Source organism: Typopeltis vanoorti, chromosome 1, assembly GCF_054136105.1.
Source record: "Typopeltis vanoorti isolate ZY-2024b chromosome 1, IOZ_Tvanoo_1.0, whole genome shotgun sequence".
Classification (NCBI taxonomy): Eukaryota; Metazoa; Arthropoda; class Arachnida; order Uropygi; family Thelyphonidae; genus Typopeltis; species Typopeltis vanoorti.
The window spans coordinates 119,630,671-119,656,159 of NC_143549.1; the positions used below are offsets into that span (position 1 = coordinate 119,630,671).

The 25,489-nt window shown below is 35.7% G+C and overlaps 1 protein-coding gene and 1 non-coding gene across 2 annotated transcripts in view; both read right to left on the minus strand.

The window, feature by feature from the left end:
• Positions 1 to 25,489, minus strand: part of Rpe (ribulose-phosphate 3-epimerase) — a 54,972-nt gene that overhangs the window by 24,301 nt on the left and 5,182 nt on the right. The window contains exons 2-3 of the mRNA XM_090393212.1: positions 16,254 to 16,361; positions 3,482 to 3,616 (exon numbers count right to left, since the gene is read on the minus strand). Coding sequence (XP_090249338.1) covers positions 3,482 to 3,616; positions 16,254 to 16,361 — 243 coding nt within the window. The remainder of the gene's footprint in view (positions 1 to 3,481; positions 3,617 to 16,253; positions 16,362 to 25,489) is intronic.
• Positions 21,617 to 21,684, minus strand: TRNAK-CUU (transfer RNA lysine (anticodon CUU)). Its single transcript has one exon. It is a non-coding gene; the product is annotated as a tRNA-Lys (tRNA).

The window sequence follows — 25,489 nt, forward strand, 5'->3', positions numbered from 1 at the left end:
AGTGCTGATGCTAATTTCTTGGCTAGGTGATAATTAGGGCTGTGTATTCTCAACTATTGGCTGAAGTGGACTATTATGTTTGTGTACCTTGGGAACACCAGATTTTCTGGGAGAATGGGCATAATGCAGTATTAGTTTTTTAACGGTGTCTGACGGCCAAAAAAAGTGATGGACTTAAGTAGTTTCCCCATTTTTTTTCTTTATCCTGTTGGTCAGATTATAGTTCACAAGCTGATAGGTGCTATTATCGGAGACTAGTCGATTCATCTGATGAATATAAGTTGATCTGTCAAGGATACCCGTGGCATTACCTTTTGTCCAATTTTGTTATAATTATATCTTGATTATCTTATTGACTTAACTGCTGCTAGTTCTGTTTTTGTCAGATTGCTACATATGGTTTTCTTTTTATTCAAAACATTGCTGATTTCTAAACAAATTTTATCAGCTATATTATTTGGAAGAGATTTAATGACTCTTTCTATGTGATATATAACATCCAGTTATGGATGTTATATATCACATAGAAAGTAATGCAAGTTGACCATTATTTAAGGTGTGGCTAGATAGGTTGATCACATGAACATTGCTTGCATGTGGTTGGTAGCTCCTTGTCTCTTGTTCACTGTTGGAATTATTTGCCAGGGAAGCAAGATCCTGATTGGTTAGATTTGTGTTACTGGTATTCAAATTTTGCCATTGTTTTAAAATATGAAATTTGGCCTTAAGTTTTTCTTTATTACTTTCTTACTTAATGTGGCAACATAAATTTTACCTACAACAAGAGGGTATAGCAATGGGCTCACCACTATCACCCCCCTGCCATTGCTAATTTTTATATGGAAGCTTTTGAGCAATGTGCTCTTGATTCCTTTACTCTAAAACCTACAGTTTGGCTTAGATACGTTGACGATGTTTTCGTTATCTGGCCACACGGCTGCCAAACGTTAAACACATTCCTTAGCCACCTGAACAAACATGAGCGCATACAATTTACCACTGAAAATCAGAACTCGCTCCCATTCCTGGATACACTAGTCACACATCTTCTCTCAGGCAGTCTATCCATGTATAAAGTTCCTTGTGATTGTGAATTGGCCTACTATGGGCAGACAGGAAGATCTGCTAACATCCATCTTGGAGAACATAAAAAAATACATTCGCTACCATTATTATGGCAAGTCGGGACTGGCAGACCACACTTTGGACACAACTTCACACAGGATTAGATGGAAGAAAACCAATGTGCTACTTAGAAGTCATTACAAATCAGAAAGATTATTTTTAGAGTCCATGGCTATGAAGAATTCTAACCTGAACAAGTATGGCTGAATTAATTTGCCAAAAATTTAGAAGACTGTTATCCTAAGATTAACTCCTACATTAGAGAGTAGCAGACAAATTATCTAAATTAGGGCTTTAGATAATTTGTCTGCTACAATTTGAATTGTTTCACTTACTCGTTGTCACGTACAAACTATAACATGCTGCTTTGTACTATAAAAATGCTGATTTGAAATTCTGTGAAATATAATATTTCCATATTTTCATAATCTGATCAACATATATACAGTACGTCGAATAGAGTTGGAGATAAGCGACATCCCTGTCTAACACCTTGATTAATTTTACTCCCTTCTGTTAATTTATTAACAAACTGTATTTTTGTATCTTTATATAAACTTTGTATAGCTTGTACCAAATGTAATGGATATCATTGTTTTTTTTTCCATTATATTCTATAATTTTTCTCTGTGTATTTTATCAAAAGCTTTCTCATAATCTAATAAGGTCAGATGAGTATCTAAATTAAATTATCTTTTTTTAAATAATTTGTTTTAACAAATAAATATTGTCTATACAAAATCATCCATGTCTTAAACCATTTTGTTCCTCTACATGTTTATTGTAAGCAATATTTCTAAATCTTTTATTAAAGAATTACTGTACATTTTGTAACCTGTATTTGAAAAAGTTATTCCTATGCAATTTTCAAAATCATCTCTCAACTTTCTTATAGATATAACATTAGCTTTTGACCAATCTGATGGAACATCACATTTCCCCCAACAGTTATTTATTAATTTTAAGAATCTGTGTTGTAAATATTATTATTATTGTTTGGCACCTTCATGGTGTCTGAGGACTCATTCATAAATTCTTATAATGTTCTATCTATTGTTTCTCTTGTGTTATATTGATTGTACTGTATCTCTTTCTTCACTGTTTAATTTCCTTAATAATTTGTAGGCTGTCTTGTCTTCCCTGTATCTCTTTTATTAATAAATCTGTCCAAAGAATCTTGGTGTACTATGGTTTTAGCTATATTTCTTTTGTTTTTGCATATTTATTCTGTTTCCTTTATATGTTTTTGAAGGAATGATTTGTATGCCATTTGGTTTTCTTTTATTGCATTTTCTATATCTGTGTTCCAAAGTTGTAATGTCTCTAAAAAACATTTTTCTTAATATTTTAAAATATTAAAGAAATGTTTTTTAGAAAAAAAAAAGTACTATTTACTATTAACCCTCATAAAATATTTTAAAAATGCAAAATTCATATAAAAAGTGTTATATGGAAATAAGCATTATACAATTAATTAAACAAATTTGTAACAGAAATGTAAGAAAGTTGATTTTCATTTTTTTTTTTAAAGTGAATAAATATTATGCAATTAAATGCTATGGCCTGAGGGTACATGTCAGGAATGTGATAATAACGATGTGATAATAACATCATTATTATCACATTTTGTTTAATGTTAAACAGTAAACAGCAAAATTTCAGCAGTATAGACTTGCCACCCTAGATGGCTGAATGGTTAGGGTATCCAATCTCCAACCAAGAAGCTGCAGGTTCGAATCCTGCTATGGGCATGGATGTTTGTGATTGCCTTTAGGTAGGAGATTAATCTCATTGCCAGGTGCAAGACTATCATCCTGCTTATTGGAGGTGTGAAGTGGCTTGAAAAAGAGTTCCATGTTTGGTCTCTGTAGCAAGGTTTCTGGACTATGCAAAAAAAATCACAAAATTAATAAATATAGAAAAAAAAAATTCCTTTGCTCCTTTACAGTACTAATGTACTAAACGTTTGTAACCTTTCATGTGTGGGAGTCACATAAGAATAATAAAAAATATATATACAAAAAAATTCTTTAACATCTCAGTGCAGGGAAGATTATCTGAGTAATCATAGAGAGAGGAGATCTGATACACCATTTCAAGACTTAGTGTTGCATCGCATTTTCAAGGGATAATGGGAGGGACTGAAAAAAAAGTTAAATAAGAAAGAAATGTTAATGACCTGAGGATATCTAATGTAAGGTACTCACTCTTCTCTCCCAAAAAACAATTACTACACTGAATCTCCTATTTTATGGACTCAACAAGTTTGCTGAAAACATTTTAAAATTAGTGAAAGAAATATTATATATGATGAGAAAAAAAAATCAACTTATTCAAAAATGTAAATTTAAAATACCTTTGACATCATATCTTCCATGAAAGCCTGTCCACCAAATCCAGGTTCAACTGTCATAATTAGTATCAAATCAACATGCTTAATGAAGGGTATTACTTTGTCCACTGGTGTTTCTGGTTTGATTCCAATACCAGCCTTATACAAAATAATATATGAGGTAAGTATTCATTTAAGAATGAAAACTTTATGGTAATACTTTGTTCCCTAAAACTTTTTTTTTAAAAAAAGTACTCAAAATGAATAATAAAAATGACATTTTAACCAAGAGTTAATATATAAATAATACATGTATATTAGTTCTTCCCATAATTTAAATACAACAAAAATGTTAGTTTTCAAAACCTGTTTTACCTCTATGATATAAGAAAATATTGACTGCAAATTTTGCATGAATCCATTTGTTTGTGTGCCAAGAATAATCTGATCAGTGTAAGCCAGAACCATCAAGGTTCAAGTAATGCAGAAGACATATTTCCATATATGAGTAGCCAAAAGGTGTCATACCTTATTACTAAAATACTCTAGATTAGAGATAGATGTTGGAGGATTTATCACTTGGTTATACTATAAATTAAAGATGCCAAGAAATTATATTATTGGTTTAATCTATTATCCAAGTATAAGCAAACAAAGTTTGCACCTGAAGTAACTTCAGAACTGTGGACCTTGTGTAATGACTTCACATCACTTGCCTTAATATCCCATAATGCAAAGCACATATCTTTATGGACATGTATAATGCATTATGGGAAGGGCCACTACCCAGACTAGTTTTGACCTTTATTGAGGTCTCATCAGTGGGTTGCCAGATGCGGAAGAGACATCAAGCTTGAAGCAGTGCAGAAGTCATATTTCCAAATACTCTTGATTAGAGAAGGATGGTGGAAGTTTTTCCACTTGGTTATACTATAAATTAAAGATGATAAGAAATTATATTCTTGGTTTAATACTTTATCCAGAGTATTTAATAATAAGGTGTGACACCTTTGGGCTACTTGTATATGGAAATATGGCTTCTGCATTACTTTAACCTTGGTATCACTTCTGAGTCAGCTCTCACTGAGGAGACCTCAATAACGGTTAAAGCCAGTCTGGATAGTGGCCCTTCCCATAATGCATAGCATTATACAAGTCCATAAGGATATGTGCTTGCATTATGGAATATTAATGCAAGTGATGTGAAGTCATTAGCTTCACATCACTTGCGAGTTGCCTTGCCCAGTCCTGAAGTAACTTCAGTAACTTTATCCAAGGATTGGATAAAGTTTAATCCTTTATCCAATCCTTGGATAAAGGATTAAACCAAGAATATAATTTCTTGGCATCTTTAATTTATAGTATAACCAAGTGGAAAAACTTTCAACAAGGATAATCATGTAAAAAATTGACATTTATATGCAAAATAAATTAGATTACTGTCATGCCATAAATAATGTTACAACTTCTGCAAAGGCCTGTGCTGCCCACAAAATTGTAGTGGTACTGCCTACACAGTACCACTAACGGAGCCCAGCTCCGTTAGTGGTACTGTGCACAGCCAACATTCGTGCACTTATCAGTAGAGGGAGAGTTGTCTAACTATATGGGCTAATATGAGTTGGAGGAGATTATGAGAACCACTTCACAAGGTTGGAATGCAGCTACCTGTTATTTTAAACACACTAAAAACAATCAAGATCAGTAGGATGTTTATGTTTTGGACTATTAACCGTTATAATGATATACAAAAGACACATCTGAACTAATGAATAGGTCAATAATGCTGTTAGGATGCAACAGCTTGTGAGGGCTGTGAAGGCACACCGCCATCATAACTCTGTGAGAATGAAGAAAGTGAAGTTGTAAGAGATGAATGTTTTGCAGAGAATGATGTTGTATGTACTAAAGTCAGAGCCTATCGTCATTCTACCGGACAGTTCCTAACACAACAACTTATGAGTCAGAGGGTAATAAAATTAAAGGCACTTATCTGGCAGTACATTAACAATAGACACAGAGATATCGTCTTTACAGACAAGATTTTCACTATTGAAGAGTCGTTTTATCACCAAAATGATTGGGTATATGCCCCAGATGGTTACACAGCACATGCTATAGCACCCAGGTTTCAGAAAGATCATCACCCTGAGTAAGTGATGGTTTGGTGAAGAATGATGTATCATTGGGTATCTAAATTGCATTTCTGTTAGAAAAGGGTCAAAACCTCCAGCTAAGTATATCCGGACATTGTGCTGGAATCTGTGGTATGGCCCCCTGAACAAAGCCTAGTTTCAGGATAAGCAGTAGACCTTTCAACAGGACTCAGTCCCTGCACACAAGACAAGAACCACACAACAGTGATTGAAGGTGAATGTGCCCCGACCGCATATCACCATGTGATTGATTGTCTGGAAGCCATCATCACACTTTTCAAGAATTTAGGCCTAGAGTGGCCTGTTCCAGCCTTAGAAGTCATCATTGAATCTCTTCAGAGGATGTCTTGGTTTTCTTTTTTTCTAATGGTTTGTAATTTAAAACTTCAGCTGTCTGGAAGTCCTGATCTGAATCCACTGGAGTTCAAATTGTGGTCGGAGTTTGAGAGAGTAGCCTGCAAGAAACAACACACAAGCATTACAAGATTTGGAGTGAGCAGTGGCAGCATTTCCATTAGATGTTGTGCATGCTGCCACTGATATGTGGACTGACATATTTTGAGTGTGTATGAAGTCAAAATGGAAGCATTTCGAACATTGAGTGCTGCTATATGCACATCATACATGTGGTTTGTATGTGCTAAAAGGTGTAAATGATTCATTGAATAGATTAATATCAACAAAGCAAAAAAACATATGCCTGCTGAATGTTGATCCTAACATCGAAAGAACCTTTAATCTCATTGTATGATCGAAAGACGCATGTTATTTTTTGCCAGGGACTAGAGAAGCATGTTGTTTGCTATTGGAAATTGTATGATAAAAAAAAGAAAGCCAAAACTGCTCAAACAGCTGTGTTCAAATATTCAAGTACATGTGCTTGACTATTTGAACACAGTCATATTTTTAAGCAACAAACATTTAATTCTATAATTACAGTATAATTATAGAATATCAATTATATTCTACAATTAATTTCATTAATATTTTAAAAATTCTTTATGGACATTCCTGAAGGTCACAGACCAATTAGAATTTTTCCTATTGATTATTATATTTGATTAATGCATTTCCATTTTGCAGGATGTGTTTGCAGGAATGAATTAATCAAGTTAACTGAGACCAGTGTGTACTATATAAAGCCCTCATCCATAGAATACGATTTTCACATTTGGGGATGTTACGCTAAAAACTCCCTAAAAATGCCTAATGCTACTCAGAAGAGGATGATCTGGGTTATTATATTACAACTTTTTTGCAGACTCATTCTGATTCCTTTCTTACACTCCATTTCTACTCTAAACTAGCAGTATAGTTTAGAAAAAACAGACTCCACTTTTCCTTAAGCCTATATAAAAGTACAAGCTGCTGCTGCTGAGGTGTGTGTGTGTGGGGGGGGACCCATAGATGGGCCATCAATCTGCTTGTAGGTTTTTCCTTATGACATAAAATAACCTAAATCAGTTCTCAGGGAAGCTATGTCAGCAAATTATACTTGCCCAGAAATAATATTCTTCTTTAATCCTTATCCAAGTTTAAGCAAGCAAAGTTTGTCCATGAAGTCTTTGCTCTAGGCTCTTCTCCTTCTCTCCTGGGTCACTCAATGGCTGGTAGGTGATATTCTTTGTTAGCCTCCTCCAATCATCTCGGTCTCTTGTTCTTAATGTCAGTTGAGAAAGGGAGGAATTTGTCCATTTTTGATGTTATTATTATATGACACCTCCAGGGAGTCCAAAGACTCATCAAGGGAGAACACCAACTCTACAACTCTCTGTTTCCACCACTTAATCCACCAACTACAACTGCACCAACACCATCTACCATCTAGCACCACCACCACCAGCATTTCACAGACAATCACAAATATCCATGCCCATGACCAGATTCCAACCCATAGCCTTTTGGCTGGAGAGTGGATACACTAACCACTCGGCCAACCAGGCTACCCGAGTCAGTCCATGTTATCAGTCCATTTTAATTGAGGTTGGCTGCTAACCCTTGATCCCAAAATGATTCCTTCTAGTGCTTTGAAATGCCATTAGCCCTCTCCGCATGTCCGAACCATTTCATCTGTCTTCCTCTGATGACTGTCAGAATATTTTCCCTTTTTCTCCAGCCTATTGAATCAATCAGTTTTCGGATAGTTTCATTGGTTTCGTGAGTGGTATAGGGAATTTTGAAGTCTTCTGTAAGTTTTCATTTCAAAAAGATAGGAGTCTCCTCTCATCTTCCCTCAGTAAAGTCCAGGCCTCACAACCATACAAGAGGATAAAATTCACCAAGTTATCAATTATTCTTATTCGTTGTGATTGCTATTCTGTTATCTCCCCACAATGATTTTAACTTCTGTAGGGCCACAGTTGCCAGTTGTCTTAACAATTCGGTATTTAATGTCGGTTTTTGAACAACCATCTTGACTCGACGTGTTCCCTAGATAAGTGAACTTGTTTACATTCTCAATTTGTATCTTTAAGAATTCAAGACCTGATTTTGAGGTTATCGTTGTTTTTGTTTTTTGTAGGTTTATATATAATCCATATTTTTTTAATATTCCGAAAACGCAGCTAGTTATCTCTCGTAATTCTTCTTCACTTCTTCCAGAAGATCGATATAGTCTGCAAAATGTAAGTTATTTATTCTTAGTCTGCCAACTACTATTCCAGTATCATATTCATGAAGAGCTTCATCTATGACATATTCCAGAAAACAATTAAAAAGAAGAGGGGACAAGATGCATCCCTGTCTTATCCCCCCATTCTCTCCAGAACAGTTCACTGCTGTAATTTTTAATTTCAATTCTCATTTCAGATGAGCAATAAAGAGATTTAATAATCCTAATGATTTTGTTGTCAATATCATAATGCTCTAAAATTTTCCATAATGCCTCGTGCCATATTGAGTCAAAAGCTTTTTGAAGGTCTAAAAAGTTGTGAAAGATTATTTTGTTATGTTCTATGTATTTTTCACCTAGTATGTGTATTGTAAAAATATGGTCGATTGTACTTCTGTCCAGAAATCTGCTTGTTAATCTGATAGTCTACTTTCTATTTTCTTTTCGATTCTTGACAATAGTATTTTTAACAGGATTTTGCTTGGATAAGGCTTATTGCTCTATTGTTGCTACATTTATTGATGTTTCTCTTTTTAGGAATACCTATTCCTAACAAGGATAGAAGTCTGCCAATCAGAAGGCCAGGTTTCTGTGTTCCATACGTCCTGGAATAAATTTAGCAAGGTGCCTATGATGATGTCACCTCCTTCGCATATCACTTCCATTGTAACACCATCAATTCCCGGTGATTTTTCTATTTTTGAAGAGCTAACTGCTGCAATGACTTCTTTTAATATCGGGTAATCTCCTTTCTCCGAACCTCCTGGCAAAATTCCGTACAAAATATCATCAGCCAGTTGAGGGTCCATTTGAAGAAGCTTGATTGCATAACATTTCAATCTATTAACTATTTTCTGGTTATCCATGATAAGAGATCCATCTTCATCTTCTATGATCCAATTAATTGCAGTAAAAGGTTTGGTTAACTTATTGATAATTTGAAATGCACTTTTAGGATTATTTTTATTTAAGTCCTCTTCTATATTTTTGCATTCATCTAGTATCTAGTTACTAAAATGTTTGATTTCTTTTTTAATAATTTTAGTAATACATTTATACCGTTCTCTATTATCACCACTATTAATATGAGATTTCAAATTTCTTCTTTCGTCGCATAGATCCAAAATATTTTTGGTTATCCATGGTTTATTGACTTTCCTTTTGTATCCAAGAATTTCTTCAGCTGTCTCAGTTATCTTTTGTGAGAAGTAGTTGGTTTTAGATTCGATATTATTATATTTCTTGAAGGTTGTGTCAAAAATTTGTTATAATTTGTATTTACATAGTGTATTTATTTGGGGATCTTTTAATTTTTCTATATTATATCTTTTACAAGTTGATTTCGTAGGTAATATTTCTCTCATTTTCATATTCACAGTTGTGATGACCATATTGTGGTCACTGCCAATGTCGGCTCCAGGAAATGATCTGGTTCTTGTGAGGTCTTGTGCTTACAAGGATAAAGTCAATTTGGTTATGTGTTTTACCATCAGGGGAATCATGTCCATCTTCTGGAAGGTTTATGGGAAATAGAGTGTTAGTAATGGTGAGTTCATTTTGTGAGGCAAAATTTATCAAAACCTCTTCCGTTTGTTTTCCCATAGCCATACAGTCCAACAAATGGGAAATAATCCTTGCCAATGTCTGTTCCAATTTTGGCATTCCAATCACCCTGTACAATCAAAAGGTCTTTTCTATTCGCTCCGGTGATGAAACTTATATAGAGGATGAAAATATACAGGTATAAAAAAACTTTCTACAACTATCTCTGATCCAGAGGCTATGTCAAAACTGACTATAATGTCAATACCTTTCAAGATCTAGCCTGACAAGCAAGATATGAAGTGCATAGTGCAATGTGGGAGGGAGTGTGGCCACTCTGATGTAGCAGATAATGTTTGCCCAATCCAATGGAACAAAAATACCCTTTTATATAGGAGTATATAGAGATCTGAGAGATTATTTTGAGAGTTTGCCACAGCATAACATTCACCAAATCAGAACGAATTTAGCTGTCTCACTTTACATAAAGTATGGGAAACAATTATTTTGAGACCTTCAGCAAGTTTCCATCACTCTATAGAGGGCACCAGTTGGTGAAAATTAAACCATTTTCACCAACTAATATCTTTCCAGAACTATTCTTTCTTGTACAGATAACATATCGAAAGAACGCCCAAGGATTATTTATTCATTTTTTGGCCTCATTAGCTAAGTGCTGTTCACACTGCACTTTTGCTACTCTTACCAAGCAAGTTCTTTTCACACTTGCTTTTTGTACACCTCATGCAACTGATCATTATCACTTATCTCGTGCTGCCTCCATAATGCCTTCTTCCAGACAGCAGCCTACCTTTTCATTTATCCAATTATACACTTTATTTAATCTCCTGACCCCTGGAATACATTCAAACATTGCCTCTGATAGATAGTAGCAGGGCCCAAGCAGCATTGGTCTCCTTTCCATCCAATTTCTCAATCGATGACTACTGCAAGCTATCCTTTCTCTTTTAATAATTACCAGTCTTATAGTTCCATATATATCCCCCTCTAACAAAGCCCCTACAGAGCTGGCCACAAGCAGGGATCACATCAAGGTCAATCTCAGCATATGAAGGAAGATTTGGCACCTCATTTATAACATTCTTTGATGAGATGAACAAATCCAAGACCCTTGTCCTCATGTGCCCTCTGTTACTTACTGCTTAAAGTATGTCTTTCAAACACCTCAGAAATTCATTCTCTTTGCCTTCAGATGCCATCTCTTCATTCCAATCTATATAACAATAATTAAAATTATCCATAATAAACATTTTCTAATTTGCCTATATACTTCTTTCTCACTGCTATTCACATTACAAGTGTAATGGCAATACCTAACTAAATATTTCATGTCCACCTCTACCTCACATCATACTCCTCAAAACCATTGTCACTCTTTGTCCCTTGGATGGGAATTACTTCTTTAGTACAACAGTACTCCTCTTCCCTTTCTTCTCTGCCATTCTTTCTGAAAGACAGCATACCGTTCCCCCCCCCCATCCATCTCTATTTCTATAAGGATGTTGTTCTCATCCAGGAATGTATCACTTATTCTGACAAGTTCTGAACAAATGAAAATTATCAATTCAATAATTTCATTCCAATTCATTTCAATACTCCTCAATACCTTTCTCCTAGCAATTCCTCTTCATCACCACCAGTGTTTCCGTAGATCCCATATCACTCCAGTCCATCCATTCACACATTCAGTTCTGTATCAAACATCCACACTTCTCTCGCAATGTCTGTGATCACCCAGATTCTTACTCCGCCATGTCTTCCAGCTCTCATTTCCTTCACTCTTACTACTCACCTATACATTCACAAGGTCTCCTTCAATCTCTACTATCCTACACTTCTGCTCTTCTACACCACCTGTTACTTCCTCATACTTTCCATTCACTGCTGTTGTTACTCTCCCTTCAAGAAACAGCCACTCCTGACTCATGTCAAAACCATTTAAATGCAGTCCATCATTTCTTATACAGTCCCATCCTTCTGTCAACATCCCACACTTTCAAAAAATACACTTATATCTCCTCACAGCCCCACCAGCACTGTATTCATGACCTTCACTCAATGTCTAAACTCGCTGCTGTCATACCAGGTGACATACTGGTACACTACCTTTCTTACAACACTATTTTTTTTAACTCTCCTCAACAACCTCCTGATATCCATTTTCACACTGTCCTTGTTCCCACAAAGTCATTCATTTGTATTCCAACTACAAACACTTTGCTTTCTTCTCATATCCAACCTCAAGCACTCTGTTCATTCTAACACTAGAAAAACATACCCTGTGTACCTTCTCATTCACCACACCTGTATTATATTTATCTTTCTCACATGCTCTCTTAATGTCAGTTACATCCCCCTTCCTCACCATCATTCCTGCCTGCTACTGTACTGTCAGCCACACGATCTCTCTCTCTTACTATTAGTCTTGAATGATATTTTACTGTCAGTCTTACTTACTTCTGTACCTATCCAAAGAATATGAATAGTTAATCTGTGATAGCGGATTTATTCATTTGATCAGAAAGTAAATTACAATTAACATGAAAATATATTCTTGTTTTTTTATCCTTTATCCAGAATCATCAAACAAAACTTTATACACAAAGTATCACCACAACCTGGATTGACTGACTTCATATTAAATTATCCCAATATCCAATAATCCATATCACCATGTCCTCTTGAACAATGCATTATTGGGAAATTCACAACCTAGACCAATTTTGCAATTACTTAAGTCTTACCAATAGAAACCACAAACAACAATAAGAAGTACGTCAATTACTGATGTCCTCCATATACAAGCAGCAAAATGGCATATCAGCATTGTTATTAAAATGCACTAAATGAGAAAAAGTTGTAGCAAACGTCTGTTGGGTCAGAAAGTAAATCATTATTACTACTACTACTACTACAGCAACCTCCATGGTGTCAGCAGACACATCGTGGAATACTAATAAAAATTATCATATTGAACTTTAGGCTCCTTAACACCAAGCATTCACAATGCATCTAATAATGCATTTAACTCACAATTCTCCATGTAAAAAATCTACTCTTTATATCCCTCTTTACCAAACCATTACACATCTTCCAGAGATAGGTTCTTCCTCCCCCCACCTCTTCTTCCACTATTTATAATCCTCTCTGTATTAATATAATAAAATCTCATCTCTAATCTCTCATATCACCTCTTTTCCACCTATCCAACCTCTGCAAATTTATATTCCTTCAGCCTTCCCCCACCCCTCTCCCCATAATTAACATGCCAGAGTTCTGATATTACATTAGACACTCATCTCTGCTCTGTTCTGTACAGTGTTACCCATCAAACCATCATCATAATGCCAATTATGGATATAGACCATATTGGTCTGTTCCCATCTAACATCCTTTTTTGAGTCTACCTGGCCTTCTCTTTCCCATCACAATGAAAACTAAGTAACCAAATCTGAGCATAACAGTCCATGAGTGATCTGACAATGCTTTTAAAATGGCACAAACACCTCCTTATCTCATCAGCAATGCCATGTCAGTCAGATGTTTAAAGGACACATTACACTTGCAATATGCCTTTAAACTTCGGTTCATCATAAACCATTACCTCCAGATCTGAACCTCATCCGCTTTGTGAAGCACAGTTCCAATACAGTACACAGACTTGTCTTTGCACTTATATTATTATACTTCCACATTCAAATCTTCCTAGAGGGAATTAACATTAGCAACACATATAATTCTCACCAACTTTACATCAGCACACAACTGATGATCCCCAGTCAACCCATAGATGAAATATCATTAACAAATAAGTTAAACAGCAGAGGACATAACAACACAGTCCTGCAACACATCTTCCTTTTGTGATACACTGCCCAAGCATATACAATTTGCTGGAATCATTCAGAGAGCAAATCAATCACTCTAACTGAAGGTTCTGTATATTAGTTTAAAAGTGGAGTTTTTAATGCAAGATGATGTCTTGCCAATGTGCTTGTCAAGCTTGAATGTCAAACATTTAGCAAGTTTCGGCTGATACATTTCGGCCTTCATAGAAACATTCTATAAACGCTCCTGAACTGCTTAGAAAACTTAAATTGCAAGTTTGCATTAAGAATGATAAGAATTCTGCAGCAATGTTGTATTTGTTACTTTAAGAGAGGCTGGCTTTTATATAGATTCTGAATGCTCAATGGGAGTAAAAGTTTTTGTTTAATCTTTAAACGTGTAGAAATTAGATTATCCTGACAGCATTTATGAAAAATTTTTTAAAGAATCTAATACATACACTGCTGAAGGCGTTCATGTCTTCACTAGCAACTTTTTCATACTTTCATAGCTACTGTAGTGATTCACATTAAAGTTCCTTGAACAAAAACTACATGGAACTGGAACAAAAATAAATAACTTAGTAACTAAATTAAATATTTATGTGCCGATGTTTTGCAGGCTCAAGCTAACATTATCAAAGGTACTATAAAAACTCACCCAGTGAAGGCTGAGAATGAAATGACCTTGAAAACACATGTGTGGAGGACGACTGTAGCTCCATGGTGAGCTTCAGTGATTAGTGCTGACAGAAAAATAGGGCAGTGCGCCAAAATCAGTGTAATGTTACACCAATAGTTCTACTGCAGTCCACTGGTAAAACATGAGCTGCTACCAGGAACAGTTCGTGTTCTTTGAAAATATTTAAGTTTAGTAAATTATTTCTTTTCATTCCAGTTATATTTTATTCCACATTCATCACTAGTGTAGCTACAGAAGAATACACAAGGGATGCTTAAGAGCCAGAGATGGATAACTGGAAGGAGAACTCCACATAACCCTTTAAGGAATGTAGAGAAACAACCAGGGTTTCTGACCTAATGTCCAATCCCCACCTTCTCATGGTACCCTGTTTATTATCTACCTGGATATGAACGAGGATGGGCTGGCAATTTGAGATTTAGCCAACTAAATTATATTCTTATCAACTTAAACCATAATGTAAAATGATGGTATAACAATGATAGCATTATTATGATAGACTATATATGTGAGAGCATTTCATGCTAGCTGGGGTGTCACTCGGTTAAACAATTTTGTGTTTGTCATTGTGTTTGTTGGGGAAACAGGATGAACAGTGAAAAATCAGCTACTGGAACAAATCTCAACTCATCATCAGCAGAGTTCAAGATTAACACTATCAATATAAGTATCAATAATTACCAGATCGGCCTAAAACGTTTTACTGAAACAAAGACAAAAACATGTGAAATCTTTCTGAGGAACAAGATGCAATAATCTGGCAATAACAGTCAGGGAAGCCCAGGAGTAGTTATAGTATTTAAAACTACATATGAGGATAATCTTCTAGAATAGTAGTGATTTCAGTAAACAACAGAATGGAGAATAGGACAATGAGACTTATTTGTGCATATGGTTCCACAGAAGGCTCTACTAAGGAAGAGGTGGAAGGATTTTTCAAGAACATCAGAGAAGGCAGCTGACACAACAAAAATTCAGATGGAAAGAAGATGCAAGACATAAGATAAATCTCACTATAGATGTTTTTAAAAACATCTATATTACATAGATAAGAATCAGCATCAGCTATGAAGCAGTCTCCCAACCTCAACAAGTACGGCTGCATTAATTTACCAATGATATGGGAGACTATGATTTTAAGACCTAATAGCTGGACTTCTCTAAATTAACTTGGTATTTATCTTACCCATAGAAGATGCCATGTTAGGCCATTAGGTGTCAGTTATAATTTAAATTGTTTCTACAATTACTTGGTTTAGTACTGGGTAGAAAACCTGCAAAATATTAGTTAGTTTAATAAATGTTTTTCCTCTCTTGGTGTTGTTTATACCGTTGAACATTATGTACTTTTTTTTGGCCAATTAAAGAGGAAATACATATTTGATAACATACAGGCAAAAGAATGAAATAGCATAATTAAACAAGATTAAATTAAACAGCTAATGATTTTTATCTAATATTCAAACCTATTTGTTTTAACCCCTTGCTTAAACAATGTAAAGTTTTTTCATTATTATGCTCATTTAAACTGAAACAACATTTGGATATGAAACATAAATGTTTCAGTTTAAATGGGCACTTTACATCTATATATGAGGCTTGTAAACATATCAGTACCTATAAAACAAATTGTTTAAGCAAGTGGTTAAAACAAATACGTTTGAATATTAGAAAAAATTGTGAGCTGTTTAATTTAATATTGTTTAATTATGCTATTTCATTCTTTAGCCTGTATGTTATCAAATATGTATTTCCTCTTTAATTGGCCAATTTAAAGCAAAGAAAAACAGATGAAGATTAACCAGCCAATTTGTCATATAATCCATATGGCAAATTGGGTGGTTAATATAAATAAAAATGTTTACAACTACATTAAATTAATTATAATTTGTTAAGCAATTAAAAATCAAAAAAATGTACATATAAAACAGTTTACTTGCATTCCTGATTCCTTTATTTGCCTAATTAAATCAAGAGGATCTTCCGTGGCTTCTATATGAAAAGTATATTGGTTTGCTCCAGCATCTGACATCAGGTTTATCCACTAAAAGGAAATATACACGTTAGTGTTATTATTACAATGAGTTAAAGTACTTATCCTTATAAATATATCTGGTCTAAAAGAACAATTGCGATAAGAATATCAACAACTCCCATAAAATAATTTCCAAAAAAGAATATTAAATCTATGTAGACACTCAGCAATCAAAATATTAAAAATATCTTTGTGCTAAGTGGACTCAATGAGTAACGAGTAAGTATGCACATGGCAGGAGAGAACAATAATAGGATACGTTGTTTTCAAGAGGCAGTATCCACATTCAAGTGTATGCAACAGGATTGGTTTATATGTCTTGGATAATACTGAGAATAGCATAATAAATTAAAAATGTTTGTCAATATCAGAAATGTGACCAGATGATTAATGTAGAAGACAGAAGAAGAAGAAACAAAGTCCAAAAGGAAATTATACAATCAATCAAATGAATGCTTAGTACACTCAGGACAGTAAGGGAGTGTGTGTTTGAATAAGCCATGTAACAGATGGTTTATTCAAATATTAGTAACTATGGCTAAGCATACAAAAGAAAAGTGTGTATGAGCATTGGATGCCTGACCAGTATATATATATATATGTTAACGATACCAAGCTATTTTAAACCTGGTTTTACTCCATTTCCCAAGTAAGCAAACAAATAAGTCAAGTTTGTGCCTGCACATAGTGTGAGTCTAACTGACCCTCAAGGTAGTGCATCTCCTCAAGGAGATGAGCTTTGCATTAAGGGTAAATGTTAAGAATAATGATCAGAGCTTATTTTATTTTTACCACAAGTTGCCTAGACTTGCACTACCTTGAGGGTCAGTTAGACTCACACTACATGCAGGCACAAACTTGACTTATTTGTCTGTTTGCTTACTTGGGAAATGGAGTAAAACCAGGTTTAAAATAGCTTGGTATCTTTAACATATATTATACCCAAGGTGTGTGTGTGTGTGTGTGCGTGCGTGTGTATACTGTATATATATAGGGAGAGAGAGAAGGAGAGAAATTACACAATGAAGCCTTGAACCCATCAATGCATTCTTGTGACCAAACATGTGAGACCACTAGTGAGCAAGTGTGAGAGAGAGAGAGTAATTTGATGCAACATATGGGTAGGGGTCAAGGAAAAAAGCTATCTGTTGTTACTCTTTTTGAAGGGACGGAAGTTGTAGTCATTGAGAAATAATTCATGGGGAAGGCAGTTCCATGAACTGCCTTCCTCATAGGTAGATAATTTGAAAAGATGAGTTAGAGGTTCAACCATAAAAAGATACTGAGCAACTATTGTTTGTGTTATTGCAAGTTTACAGAAGTGGTGGGAAGGGTGGTTTGCATGATGAGCCTGCAGAACAGCATCCAAAGAAATATCTGCAGAAGGGACAATATGGAAACCATTTGGGAGTAGCAGATGGAGAGAGGGTCATCAATTGGCTGAACTGCACCCTTCAAATTAGCATCAAGGAATGGCCTTAATGTACAAACAAAACATGAGATCAGTATTCCAAGGTTGGGCAGATTTCTTATTTGTATACAATTAATAGCTGGACAGATGAAAAACAATATCTTGAGTGAAAAAAAAAGGATGTTACAGAAACGATGCAGTTATTGACAAGGAAAGCTAATACACTGCTTGAAAGAAGTCAACAGACACCATAGTGAGAGGAACAAACTGCCATGGCACCCATCTTAATAAGTTATAGGACCTCCTTTCATTGCGATGAGTGCAACAATCCTATGGGGCATACTTTCCACAAGCATACAATGCCGAGCAATTAGAATTTTGGACCATTCTACCTAAAGTTATGTAATGAGATCCTGGACTGTTGTTGGGCAGACATTCCTTGACATCATCTGACACTCCAGTTCATCCCACAGATGTTCAACAGGGTTGAGATAGGGCTTTGTGGAAGCCAGTCAAGTAATGTTCATGTCCACAAACCATGCAATTACAGCAGGAGCAGCCTTATGAGATGGTGCATTGTCTTGCTGAAAAAGACAATGGTGTTCGATAGAAATGCCACAAAGCATTGGGAAGCACTGTCCAGAATGTTCAGATACCTCTCAGAGTTCAATGTTCATGGCACCACAAACAGAGGTTCGAGGCCAAACCAGGACCACACAATTATACCGCCACCTCCAAATTTCATAGTTAGAGTTACACACTGGTAAAAGATGTTCACTGAGCATCCACAACACCCACACCTGCTCATCTGCTCGGCAGAGGGTGTAGTGTGATTTATTGCTCCATAACCCATCTTTCCAAGCTTCCATGTCCCAATGTACACACCCTATGCACCACTGAAGATGACACTGCATGTTGGTTTGGGTGATGTGGGCTTGCATATTGCAGTCCTACTATGGAAACTCGTGTTGTGAGCCTCAATTCTGAATGTTTTTGTGTAGATTCATGTTCTCCAGTTGATGCCCAGAACTCAGCATATAATGTGTTGAGTGACAAATGACAGATTTTACATATTATCCTTTGTAGCACCCTATGGTTACATTTGGTGAACACAGTGGGTCGTCCACTACTAGTAACACTTGCAGTTGATTCTCTGCACTGACTGTTGACCAGGATGACCCAATTTGTCAACAATTTGCAAAACAGATAGGCCTGCAACACTCACTGTATCACAACGCCTCTTTAAAACTCCACTAGTTCCCTTCTCACAGGCATTTCACCCAAACACAGTTGCAGTGACTTGGGAGCATCATATTTCTCCAATTTATACTGGCTATAAACATGACACTAGTTACATTGTTGCACAATGCACCCTGAATGTCCGTTGACTTCTTTCCAAGCAGTGTATGAGTGTCAATGTGTGAAACAAGAAATCATCTTGACTGTTAATTTGAGCATTATCAAATCTGAGCATCTCTTTCAGTATGGTTAGTAGAACTGTAACATTTAAGAGTACCAACAAAAATAACTACATGGTAGATAAATTGCAAGAAATCAAACTTCAAGGATAAGAATTCAAAGAGGACAGAATGATTTCCAGAATTAAGATGGGGAAGGGAGATGGTAGCAAGTGCATGATAGATAGAAGAACTGGATCTCAGTCATATTTAGCATCTTGGCAATGGAGTGGAATGGGATGGTCATGATAATGATCTGTGGTGAATTCCTGCAGTTTTCCCCATGTCTCCAGAATTGCACACAGTCAATATTGTGACCTACTGAAACTCTTCTGAAGGCTTCCACTGAAACCGCAATCCAAAATGCTATTATGCAGGTATCAATAACAGTGGGACTATAATAATGTCAATGCAAAAATCAGTTTGAGATTTCTTCATACATAGTTTGAAAGTAAAGCTACATTATCCTTGTGCTGAAATTTTCATCTGGCATCCTTGTTACTAATCCTAACAAGGACCTGTCAGCTGAGTGACAAAGTAGTGAATGTAACCAGTATGTATGATTATAATCTTAAGTCTTCAAGCCAAAAGAATACTAGTGATTACTTTAATGATGATAACGATAACCACATTCTTTAAATCAGTTCATTAAAACAAAAGAAGTTCTTTAAATTTGGTTCTTTAAAGCAAAAAACTTGAAGAATTCTGCAATAGACTAGATCCAAGAAAAGACTCACAACGCTGGAATATTATCAGATTATTAAATAATGCAACACTTCCTGATACTGATCATTCTTCAAACACAATCTCTTCAGAAATTAATACAGAAGCAACAAACAAACAGATGGCAAATATACTAGGCAAACATTACTCTAAAGTAAGCATTGCAATATAACAAAGAAGACAAAGGGAGCAAGAAAATTGCAAAACATCTGCTAATACAATCCAGAACCTATCCTTCTGAAGACATCTTTACTCAGGACCTCACAATGAAGAATTAGAAAAAGCAATTAGTCAAACTGACTCTGATAAATCACCCAGAATTGATCTTATCTTTGGATATATAGTTAAAAACATGGGAGAAATAGCCAAAAAAATGCCTTCTGAAGATATTTAACACTCCCTGAAATACAGGTAAACTGCCAAAAAATCTGGAATCAGGTTCACAACTCACCCAGGACTTTCGATGCCTGGACAGGAAAATCTAGAGTAAAGAGATCATCTTCTTTACAATATGATCATGAAATTACAAAACAGATCAACTTAAAGCACCTGTCCATTAAAATAATTCTTTTCCACTATACTACAAAAAAAAAAAAATCTCCTAGAGCGTTGGTTCAAAAAAGGATTCACAGCATGAAAATAAAAAGGCCTTGACCCTATACATCACTTAAATAATCTAATCCATGTCATTGACTATACTGATGGATCGTCTGATGAAGCAGTCAACCAAGTGGGAATCGGGGTTTTTTCTAACTCTACATGGAGGCGAGGAAACACAAATCAAAACCAGAGTTGGCAAAATAGCTTCAAACTTCACTTGTGAATTAACAGCTATACAAGCAGCTCTCAAGTTCAGTCTCTTTAATCCAGTAATAAACATTACAGAAAGAATAACCACTTACAGTGACTCAAAATCTACACTTGAAGCATTAAAAAATGGAAAAATAAAACTCACACAGGAAATTCATGAACAACTAACAACTTTAAATTTGAAAAATAAGAACTGTACAATGCAATGGATACCAGCCCATGTAAATACCGAAGGCAATGAGAGAGCAGACAGACTAGCCAAAGAAGCAAGATACTTAACTCAAAAATTACACCCTACCACCAACTGATGCTAACTCTGTTGCAAAAATAAGATTGGTAAAACAAACTATCAAGAAGACAAAGAATGAAATCAGTAAAATTAATGAAAATAGTGAAATAACAACAATCATCACCAGACTAAGAATGGAACATTTTAATGGCATGAAAATTTATCCGGACGGTACTAGAAACTATGAAATATTATTATTATTATTATTCGTGACACCTCAGAAGTCCAAAGACTCATTGCGGGAGGGACAGCTATTGTACAACTCTCCATCTCCACCACTACACCGATCCTATACTACCAATCATCTACATCAGCGCCATCTACTGCCCACCACCACAGCTGATATTTTTTGTCTGTAAATTGCATGTGTTCTGAAGGGCCGATTTGTCTGTATGCAGGATGAAAAACCCTGCTACCTCTGTATGAGATCGGCTAACTCGCCTTCGATTGAAAAAGTCCATATAAAGATTCCTCCCGTCATGACGAGAATCGAACTTAGGCCCTTTCCAATCGAATGGTGCAATGTACTGTCATTCTTCCAATTGCGTTACGGAGGCAATTAAAACGATTTTGATGCTTAATGTGGGGCTCGAACCCACGACCCCGAGATTAAGAATCTCGTGCTCTACTGACTGAGCTAGCCGGGTGCTCAAAAGAAATGCCAGGAGTGGGATTTGAACCCATGTCTACATTTGTGGACCAGAATTCACAATCGTGTTATGCAAAAGGTATGTTTCCCTTGAGTCTGGTGCCTTAGGCCGTTCAGTCATCCTGACAACAAAAAATACCATGCCCAATGTGGGGCTCGAACCCACAATCCCACATTTCTAATACCAAGAACTGTCCAGGAGTCAAACTAACACCTGTATCTATTCTTGTCCAGCAATCAGCACTGCTATACAGAAAGTTGACAATAACTGTATAGAAATACTCTACTCCTTCATCATTGCTCAAGAGTTTGCCAAAGCAGTTCTATAGGCCCATGGTCATATCTAGAAGCTCTTCAACGGATTCAACAACATATGTATTTGTTTGTTGTGCTGACAACTGAGTATTCCATAACTTTTGTGTATACATCTATGATACTGCTACATGAACTTTATTGAGATAAATTCACTTTCATGTTCTTATAACCATAATAAATTTAGTTTAATCCTTTATCCAAGTGTGAGCAAACAAAGTTTGCACCTGAATATATATTCAGGACTGATAGGGAGAGGTATTGCACCACCAAAAGAAGGTGCTGCAATACCATGACAACTCGTAGCAAAGATGGACCAAGCTCTCATCTCTCCTTGTCTCAGTATCTCCCACCATGCAAAGCACATCTCCTTGTGGAGATGTATACTGCTATGCATTAAGGGAAGGACCACTACCCAGACCAGTTTCAACCTTTATTGAGGTCTCATCAGTGGGAGGCAGACCCAGCAGTGGTGACACCAAGATAGAAGCAATGGAGAGGTCATATTTAACCACTTCTAGATATGTAATTTATGACATGATATGTTATCCTTGTGGAAGAGCCCCATCACATGCAGAATAAATGTTAAATAAGAATGGGTGTATATGGTTGGCAATGAAGTTCAGGTAGGCAATACCAGTCAAGAGGTATCGGATCTCAGGAATGCAAGAAAACATTACTCACTACAATAGTGTAAAATTCGATGCAGTAGAAAGTTTTTTTTCCTTAACTTTGCATCGACTTTTACAGAGGTCACTAATATTGTATAAAGAATGATACTGTAATTTAACACTGATTGTAAAATTTTGTTATGAATTTTGTATATAATGTAAACATTAACTCAGTAGTTGTAATAATTTTGTGATTGATGAAAAACCATGCTAGTATATGTTAAAACAGTATGAATGTTAAACTGTATATTTCAAGGGCAATGCCTTAGAAGGAGGCCAGCATTTGATGTGGTTCTGATTTTAAAGAAATAGCTTAGAAGCTTTGTTTATAAAATGTAAAGTGCTTTCAATTGTGTTCGGGGTTAGCCAAATGCAAGTCTCAAGGACAGTGCAACAAAAGGCGGCAAATATCTAAAGAGTCCGTTGTTTGGTAAATAAGATTGCTTTTGTGTGTTCTGTGGGAAACAGAAGTAATTGACAACTCTGAAGGACATATCCCCTTTTTGTGCGGGAATATTAGGGGTTCTCAACCCTTAATCCAGGGACCTGAGGAGAAGTATAAGAGAGGATCAGAAAAAAACTCCAGAGAAAGGGCAGGTATGCAGAAATGCAGTCTCCTCTCGTAGTGTCTCGATCCAGTATTGTGGACGCAGGTCCGTTAGAAGTCTGGAAAGATGCTGTAGGCGCAGGGAGATATGAAGGAGAAGAAAAATCGGACCAGCATGCCTTGTGAGCAAGATAATCTGCCATGTGCTTCAGACATGGAATACCATCAGCTGACCTAGAAAGCACCGGGAATTCTTCACGATGTGACGCCGCTATAGGAAAGAAGCTCGCACAAATGTTGAGGCCCAGGATGGAAAAAGCAGTCAGTACAACCAGTAAAGAGATAAAAAGGCCAGTTAAGATATATATGTGTCAGAAAAGAACTGCAAGTAGAATTTTATGTGTTTGTTTAGCAATACGGAAGATAGACTGATAGTCCACGGGACACGTTTAAAGTTTAATTGTGATTGTTTGTTCCGGACTAAGAGACTGAAGAATAATCACTATAATTTAGATAAGAGAAACTTGTTGAAACTAATTGCTGCATGTTTTAATGTGTGTACAATTATTGAGATATCATAATTCTTAGCTTTAGATTTGTTTGTTTAATAAGAGTCAATTCATTTATGACAATGTGTAATTGCATCATAGTTTTAACAAATATGTTTGTTATGTTAAAGAATGTGTATTCATTGATCCTTAATCCAATACACTATTTCTAAATAAAAATGCAAACCTGTAAGTGAAGGTAAATAAGAGTAGCCACGACTGCAATAACGTTTAAGATAGTTCTAGAGAGAGAGAGAGAGAGATTCTACAGGTAAATCTTGATTATATTTAATACCCATAAGGGGAATCTTGGTGGCACAGTAGTAACATTAAATAAATTTTCCAAGGTTCCCAAGGTAGTGGAAACTAGATAACCTGTAGTAACTCAAGAAAAAGTGTAAAGCATAAAATTAGAGTATAGAGCATAAAGTAAATAATAGTATAATATTACAAAACGAACAAGAGAATGAGAGAGAGACAGACACAGTTTTTACAATGGTGTGACTATGATAGATCATAACACATTGCTCTTTCATCTGCATGAAATACACATATCAGGATATTACATTTGATGCAACTTTTCTCCAGAGGAGGTCATTCACTTAATATTTGCTGCTGTATTACTGATCTGGTGTAGTATCCTCAGTGACTGTTTGCTATTATTTCCAATTCAGGACAATGTTCACAGTTCTTGGTTGTACCTTACAGGCAACTGACCAATTGTAGAACATCTAGTGAACTTTACAATTTCATTCGTATCTTTCAAGCAATTAGCTGCCACATGCCTGATGTCAACTTGATGTTTTCAGTTGATTACATCATTCCAACACTGTTACATATGACATCCAAAACGGTCCAACATACGCCAAGATATTCTTACAAATTAATATGCCATTTTCTGTTCAAAGTCACTTAGGGTCACAGTTTTTATTTATTATGACACACACCTAACTTTTCAGGGATCATCTGAAGGCAATCTGTGCTGTTAGTTCTGTACTACTGATGTATTGATTCATTGGGATATCTAGTATTGTGGCCATATGCACGTGTGTGTGTGTGTGTGTGTGTACATTATTATCAGCATCAAATCCCATGTCCATCGACAGATTCCTGAATTCTGCCTCTGACCTTAACCATCACTCCTGAGATACTGACTGACTGGTCTATAACTGTTGGTTCTGTAGCAGTGTCCTTTATGCAATAGGGACTATTTCAGCCTCTTTGTAATCCCTTAGGGTCTTGTTCAGAGCCAAAACTTGAACAGTCAGAAGCATTGTCAATTCCTTGCACACTTCCCATAATGCACAGGTTAATACTATCAATCCCATAGCTATTTTCAGATTACAATTCAACAATATTCTACAAATTTCAAATTCATTTACCTCTATTTTTACATCAATCCCTGTCACATCTGGTACTGCTATAGCTGCACTTAGATGGTATACCTTTGTAAAGTGATTGCTCAGTAAACGAATTGCTTCATATGTTTCTGTTACCTCCCAACTATATACTCATTAAAGTTATCTTGGTATAGTGATTGATTTGTTCTTTTATTACCATATAACAAAAGCATTTGTTACGATTTCCTCAGGCATGCTTGGCAAATTTCTTTTCATAACTGTAAAGGGCAAATGGCTATACACATGGTATTTTTGATGCCAAAAGATAAGTTCTTTTTGAACTTAGCAATAGCTGGGTCATTCTTTATGCATGATTATAT